Here is a 7243-nt window from a genome sequence, read left to right as displayed (position 1 = left end):
AAAAGTGGCATCTATACACAATGGAATATTACTCAGCAATAAAAGAAAATAAAATCATGGCATTTGCAGGTAAATAGATGGAGTTAAAGAAGAATTGCTAAGTGAAGGTAGCCAATCCCAAAAAGCCAAATGTCAAATGTTTTCTCTGATATAAGGAGGCTGATTCATACTGGGGTAGGGAGAGAGAGCATGGGAGGAATAGACAAACTCTAGATAGGCAGAGGGGTGGGAGGGGAAGTGAGTGTTCATGAGGTTAGAAATGATGGTGGAATGTGATGGACATCATTACCCTAAGTACATGTATGAAGAATAGTGCATGATATTTTTATTTTGATGGGAACATCCAATAATGAAGGGAAAATAATGTAAAAGAAAAAAGAAAGCAATCATAAGAGTAAATCATTTAATAGATAGGTTACAGCAATTGGGAGAAAGTATCCACATAGAGAGTTTGGTTTAGGGACATGGACAATTTATTCATGATAACAGAACAGGAGACAGAATGTGCAAGATACAGGTGTAAGTTAGTTGGTCATTTGGCAGTGGACATGGTAGAAGTGCCTTTTGATTGATCTCTTTTGTCTTCTTGTTAAAATAGGCAAAATATCAGCTGAGATTTGGAATATAAGTGGACATTGAAGATTTTAGAAAAGCAGAAAAAGATATGAAATAGGCATCTAAAAGGATAAGATAATGAATTGACTAGGCAAATGGATCTCCGTGTGTGGGTCTTCAGACCAGCAGCACTTGGAAATTTAGGAAGGACAATGTGGAGCCCCATTCTAGTCCTATCCAAAGTACATGTATGAAGATACAAATCGGTGTGAGTATACTATGTATACAGAGATATGAAAAAATATTCCATATATGTAATAAGAATTATAATGCATTCTACTGTTATGTATAAATAATTAATAAATAAATAAATAAATAAATAAATAAATAAATAAATAAAGTGCGAGGAGGGGGGAGAAACCCTTGTAGTGTAGCTCAGAAAGCTAAGCTTTGACACACCCCACCAGGTGATTCAGATGCAGATTCTAGTGAGAATCATTGACTGAAAATGATCAGTTAGGATTAAGTCCTTTGGCAATAAATTTAAATCTAACTTGTCAACAAGGTTGTGTTCCTTTTCTCTACCTATGCAGAGATTAGGCTAAGTATGAGTTTAATAGGTGATTACTATGCCCAGAATGGTCATACTGATGGACTGTGTAGTCTTGAAGCTAGAGAATTAAGGTGAAGAAGCAGTAACAAGTGCAGAAATGACTCTGCCCAATTCTAGGTCCATTGAGAATGAAAGAAGTAGGTGATGGACATCATTACCCTAAGTATATTTACCCTAAGTACTAGCTTTCCTAGTTTCCTCTGGAGAAGCAGTAATTTCAGTGGACAGACATAGCAAAAAAGATAAGGGAACCTTTAGAAAGAAAGTTGCACACATGAGTTTTTTCTGTTGCAAAGGTCTAAATTACAGAGTGCAGTTGAATTGTGGAAATTTTTAGAGAATTGATGATTAGGGGAAAATTGAATATGATAAGGAATTTTTTTCATAGCAAATTGGGATGAAATTAGAAAGATGACTTGGGAGCTTGGACTTTTTTTTTTTTTTTTTTTGGTGGTGCTGGTGATTGAACCCAGGACCTTGTGCACGGGAGGAAAGTACTCTACCAACTGAGCTATATCCCCAGGCCTAGGCTTTTTTAAAATAAATGAGGACAAACAGATTAAAAGAGATATCTTAATGGAGAAATAATATTATGTTAGGTAACCTTTCTTTCTCAAAACTTAGCTTTTTTGGTAGACAGTAGTAAAGTATAGTTTTTTGTAGTGCACTTCCAGACACTGGGAACTTCGTGGGCCTGTCCTTCATTCTCACAGATGGTACTGTCAAGGCTAGGGAGAGATAATCTGTGAGAATCCCACAAATCTTTGAGTCCACTTAGAGTTCAGGATCTATCTATATTCTCACTGTCTCTGCTAGTCCCCACCCTAGCCAAGACAATATTATCTCTTACCTACTCTATTGCAAAGCCCACTACTTGGATTCCTTGCTTCCCTAGTTTTCCTGTAACAGTCTATCCTCGACTCAGCAGCCAGACAGATGCTTTGCATCATGGTACCTTCCCTTTGCTCAAAAATTCAAGAGCAACTTCTCTTTTTTTTTAGAATGGATTATTTGTGACATTTACAATTTTAAGACACAACTTTAGTTCACAACTTGCTCATTTCATTCTTCTTTTAAAATACAACAGAGAAGCAATTATAAATAAAATTATCTATTAGACTCCAAAAGTATGCCAGAACTTTAATCCAAATTAAAAGATGTTCAGATCATCAAAGAAGCATGTTAAAGAAAAACAGTGTTGGTCTCTATGAAAATTAAGATGAAAAATGAGAAATTTCTCGCACAGAGTGTGGTTGAAGGAATCACAGTGGAGAATAATTAACACTTGGGTTTAAATTTCATTTTGGGGGAATCTTGTGATATATTTTAATGTCTACAATTAATAAATGTGCCCACCAGTGGCTTTTATTACATTCACGGTAAATAAAATGCAAAATGCTCACCAGTTCTTCAAAGATTTTCACAATACTTCTGACCCTGCCCCCTGGGGTTTTGGTTTGTTTGGTTGGTTGGGTAGGTGGGGTTTTGGTTCACCCCGCCTTGCCTTGCTGCATAAACCTCCTTGTTATTCATCAAGCACAACAGGAATACCCTATGTCAATGCTTTTATTTTCATACAACCTTCTCTCCTTGGATCATTCTTCTCCTGGGAATTGCATCTTGTTTCCATTTCCTTCAACCTGAATGTCATCTCAGATCGGCCTTTCCTGATTACTCTGTTTAGAGTAGCTAATCCTAATTAATTTTTTCATTTCTTTTTCTTTCTTTTTTGGGGGAAGCAGGGGGGACTACCAGGGATTGAATTCAGGGGCACTTGACCACTGAGCCACATCCCCAGCCCTATTTTGTATTTTATTAAGATACAGGGTCTCACTGAGTTGCTTAGTGTCTTGCCATTGCTAAGCTGGCAAGGCACTGGACAGACATGTTATAGCAAAAAGATAAGGAAACCTTTAGAAAGAACATTACACACATGAGTGTTTTTCTGTTGCAAAGGTCTGAATTGTAGAGTACAGTTGAAATGTGGAAATCTTTATAGAATTGGTGATGAGGGGAAAAAATGAATACGATAATCCCAGCCGCTGGGATTATAGGTACACAACACAATGACTGACTTTAGTTCATTTTTCTTTGGAGCACTTTCCACAACTTAATACATTTATAAAATAATCTTGATATTTATTGTCTGTATCTTCACAAAAGAAAGTAAGCTCCACAAATGATCTTTTGTTATGTCACTGCTGTTTGTCCAATGCCTAAAACCATGTTGACTTACTAAATTAAAAGCTTATTAACTTATAGAACAATTGAATAAATGAACCAGAGTTGGTTGCATATCCTGCCAATCTGGAACATCCCAGGTGAGACAAAGGGAAAGTGAGCCTTCAACAACTGTGGGAAGCACAAGGTACAAACGATATAATGGAGGGTGTGAACATCCTGGAAGATGCTGCATCCCATAAAAGACTGGGTTTAGTGACTGTATTCCGTGAAAATGGCAGCAGTTGCACCTGTGTGTGCTAAAGAAACAATAGCAACAACCCATCCAAGTTCTATCACTGGCAGTTAGTTAGAGGCACAATTTTAAGTACTCATCCAGGCCTGGCCAATATGTAAATTCTTCCTACATTGACCTGTAAGGCCATTTTTTCATTTGCAAAAATGAACAATGTAGATTTTTTTTATTACTAAATATCCGTTTTTATGAATAAGTATCTGGGTCTATGTAAGTTTTCCCTTTCTATAGGAGCATTTCATGTTTCTCTTCCCCTACATGTGGGTCTCTTTACATGTGGGTCTCTTTACATGTCTCCAGGTATCTATGTGTATCTGTGTGTATTTGCACCTGTGTTAGGCTATATATGCATGTTTTGGTTATTTGAGCATAGGTGCAACTGTGGTTCTTTTCAGATCTTTATTAATATGTGCATGTGGGGTGCATGTGTGTGCGTGCACATGCGCGCGTATGTGAGGAAAGACAGGGATATCAAATATATTTAGTCACTTTTCTGCAAAATAAACAAAACCAAACCTCAGATGAGGGCATGTAGGTGCAGCCATTTTATTGACAGATCTTGCAGCCATCACCAATGGTCTAATATTCAGTAAAGAAAGCATTGGTTGCTTTCTCCTTTTCCAGGACTACTCCTGGTTGGAAGCATCAGAAGAGGTTTTTTAAAAAAGAACAAAAAAAAAAGGCAGATGAGGTGATCATGAGTCAGCAGACAGGTAGAAAGCAGACAGGTAGATGTGGTATTTAGAATCCCTGGGATCTCATGAGCTTGCGAATAGCCGCATTGGTGTCCCCTTCAGTAGCAATGAGTGCCTGTAGATTGGCATGGTGATTCCCAAATCCCATGGCCTGAAGAGATTCCATTTGCTTGCTGAAACGAATCTCAGGGGCTTGTAGAAAGTGGGAAGGATCTCCAGCTAGGGACTGTAACTTCTGCAGGACTGTTCCAGGTACGTGGCAGCACTCGGATCTCTTGGACTCAGGTATATCCGGCATATTCCAGGCCCAGTGCATTGGGTCAGGATAGTTGCAGTTGGGGGCAGAAAGACAACCTAGGCCCCATGAGTAAGGTGCAACCCAGGGCAGAAGAACAGGAGCCTCTGTGGCCAACAGCTGGAGTCCCTGCTCGATCTGCAATATTGCTTGTGACGCTTTAGGGTTAGTAAGGGCTAAAAGAAGGTCAGAGAGTTGTGACTGCTGCAGGAATGTGGGCAGCTGCTGTTTCCACTGGTCATTCAGCTGGGGCATACCCATGAACATCATCTGAGCTGCCAAGTGGGGATTATTCATGAGTAACTGCATCATGCCTCCTGCAATCTGAGAACTATTCTGCTCATCTGACAACTGGGGATCTTCCTCCAACTTCTGTTCAGGACTATCTATAGAGATAGTGGCATCCTGGTCTTCCTCTTGAGACTTTTGGGTAACTTCTTTACTAGGCAAGGCTGCTATCTCAGTGTCATGGACAGGGCTTTGGTCGTTGGTCGAGATCGTGGAAGTATGGTTGACTCTGTTTGGGGTGGCATTGGTTGAGATGCCATTAGTTGAGATGGAGGAAAAACCACGGGAACTAGTATAGATGACTTTCGTTGTAGGGAGCTGTGGGAGCTGGTCACGCCATTCCTGAGATGGTGGTAGAATTGTGGGTGAAGTCTGTAGCTGTTCTGGTGCTTGTCCTGCCAGGAGAGCTGTGAAAGGGTTGCCCCCAAAAGGATCTTTCAAATTGTTGAGCATTCGGTCATTGAAATCAGTGTAGCTCTGACTCAAGGCATTATTCCCACCTGGAATTGTCTCAAAACCCAGTGTATTCAGTGGATGCTCAGGGTTCTGTGCAGGCTGCTGGGTCTGCATTATCTCTTGAATGACGGCAAGATTCCTGGCTAACTCCAGAGTCTGATATAGGATCTCGGAATTGTCAAGGAGATGGGAGACTTCTGGATTCTGCTGCATCAATTGTTGCATGTCTGGGTGTTCGGAGATGAACTGCCGCATATACTCCATGTTGGACTGAAGCCGTTGGATATTAGGATTCTCCAGTATCCGTGCTATACACTCCGAAGTGTCTACTTTCAAGTCCTGCGTACGCACTTTGGGTGCATCAGTCTTCACAAAGAGGTCTGATTCCGTGGGTGTTTGACTCATGCTGGCAGATTTGCATACCCCACTGCTATTTCCTTTGGTGTTTCTGTCCCCATGGCAGGGCTCGCTGACTGGCAGGTTCCTGGAGGAATGGGCCAGGGATCTGGAACCGTGCTTGGACTTGATGACCAGATGGATGGTGTGGCCATCTACGATGCCCCTCTGGCTCAGTGTGTCATGGTCTTTGAGAAGGCGGCCCATGAAGACCAGCACTAGTTGATCCATTTGACATTTGAAGTGAGCCGATAGCTTCTCCTTGAACTGCCTCACTGAGGTGTCATCAGCTACTATAAAGTCTTTCAGGTTGCCTGGTGTCTTCACTATCACTCGAGTAACACTGGAGATGGTCCTGTCTGCAGGCAGACCTGAAGAACGCCCTCTCTGGGGCATTTTGGGTGTTCGAGAGATGACATGCGTCATGGAACTTAGTGGGTGGGCAGATGGGGAGTGAGTAGAAGCAGGGGCAGAGGGGTGAGGGCAGGCAAATGTTTCTGCTGGCCTTCGCTGTGGGTGTTCTGTTCTCAAGCCACAGGCTAGCTTTCTTGCTGTCCAAAAACAGATGAGTGACTGGACTGAGACCAGTATTTTTGATGTTGTACCCTCACCCCAGATCTCCAGATGTGGCCCAGCTGAGGCCTGGTGTGGCTATTAATTCATATTGGCACAAGGTGGACTAAGTGGCGATAACTCCCCTCATAGTTGCCCCTCCTCCTGCCCCACCCACAAAGGCCATGACCTCCTCAGAAAAGGGATATTGTGATGTCAACTTAAGCCTCATAGTATGTCAAGGACTAGCTGGGGAAAATGGATGTATTTGGGGATGGGGTCCAAATCTCTATTATAAAATAAGACAATTTTCCAGAAGAACAAAGACAAAATTCCCCCCCAAAAAAAAAAAAAGATTTAAAAAAACATACGTATACACAGATGTTTTGTGTGTGTGATGTGTGTTTCATGTGTGGCATTACATATAGGCCCTTTGTAAAAACATCAGGCGTGTTCTATAAAATATGGGATCTACTGAAGCCATTGACAAAATCACATTCCTAAAAACAAGAATGGAGACTATGCCACCAGAAGGAACTTGTTAATTTTACTGGTGGTCTGCAAAAGGTGGGCCTTAGAAAAGAAACTAGAACAAGAACAAAGATATTATATGGAAAAGGAGATCATGTTCTTCTCTGGGGTCCAGATTTTGCTATTCTAAACTTCAGAGTATCTCATGTGGTGGGTAAAACCTTTCCTCTTCTCTAAGAAGCAGGAATAATGCTACCCGGGTAGCTAGCTGTAGGAGTATTGCAAGCTAAAGGTGAGTGAGCCACCACTTGCAGCACAAGATTTCTTCACATAGTTCATAGGTGGCTTTTTTACATATCATAGCAGAACTTTTAGGATGATTTATTTCAAGGGCCTTGTTTGATTTTAAATGCTTGTCTTTGTGACAAAGCATTAAGGGGGAGAGA

The 7243-nt window shown here is 41.1% G+C and overlaps 1 protein-coding gene across 1 annotated transcript; it reads right to left on the bottom strand.

Moving 5' to 3' along the window:
* Window positions 1-4385: 4385 nt before the first annotated feature.
* Ubqlnl (ubiquilin like) lies at window positions 4386-6200 on the bottom strand. The gene has a single exon (XM_005342480.3). It carries the CDS (start codon window positions 6198-6200, stop codon window positions 4386-4388), a length of 1815 nt encoding a protein of 604 aa, XP_005342537.1.
* Between the last annotated feature and the right edge of the window lie 1043 nt (window positions 6201-7243).

This window comes from Ictidomys tridecemlineatus, chromosome 4 (assembly GCF_052094955.1).
Source record: "Ictidomys tridecemlineatus isolate mIctTri1 chromosome 4, mIctTri1.hap1, whole genome shotgun sequence".
Taxonomy (NCBI): Eukaryota; Metazoa; Chordata; class Mammalia; order Rodentia; family Sciuridae; genus Ictidomys; species Ictidomys tridecemlineatus.
This window is presented reverse-complemented; position numbering and strand designations above follow the sequence as displayed.

Bases quoted from the DNA above. Each gene is read 5' to 3' on its own strand.
- Ubqlnl (XM_005342480.3), bottom strand. From the start codon at position 6,200: ATGACGCATGTCATCTCTCGAACACCCAAAATGCCCCAGAGAGGGCGT.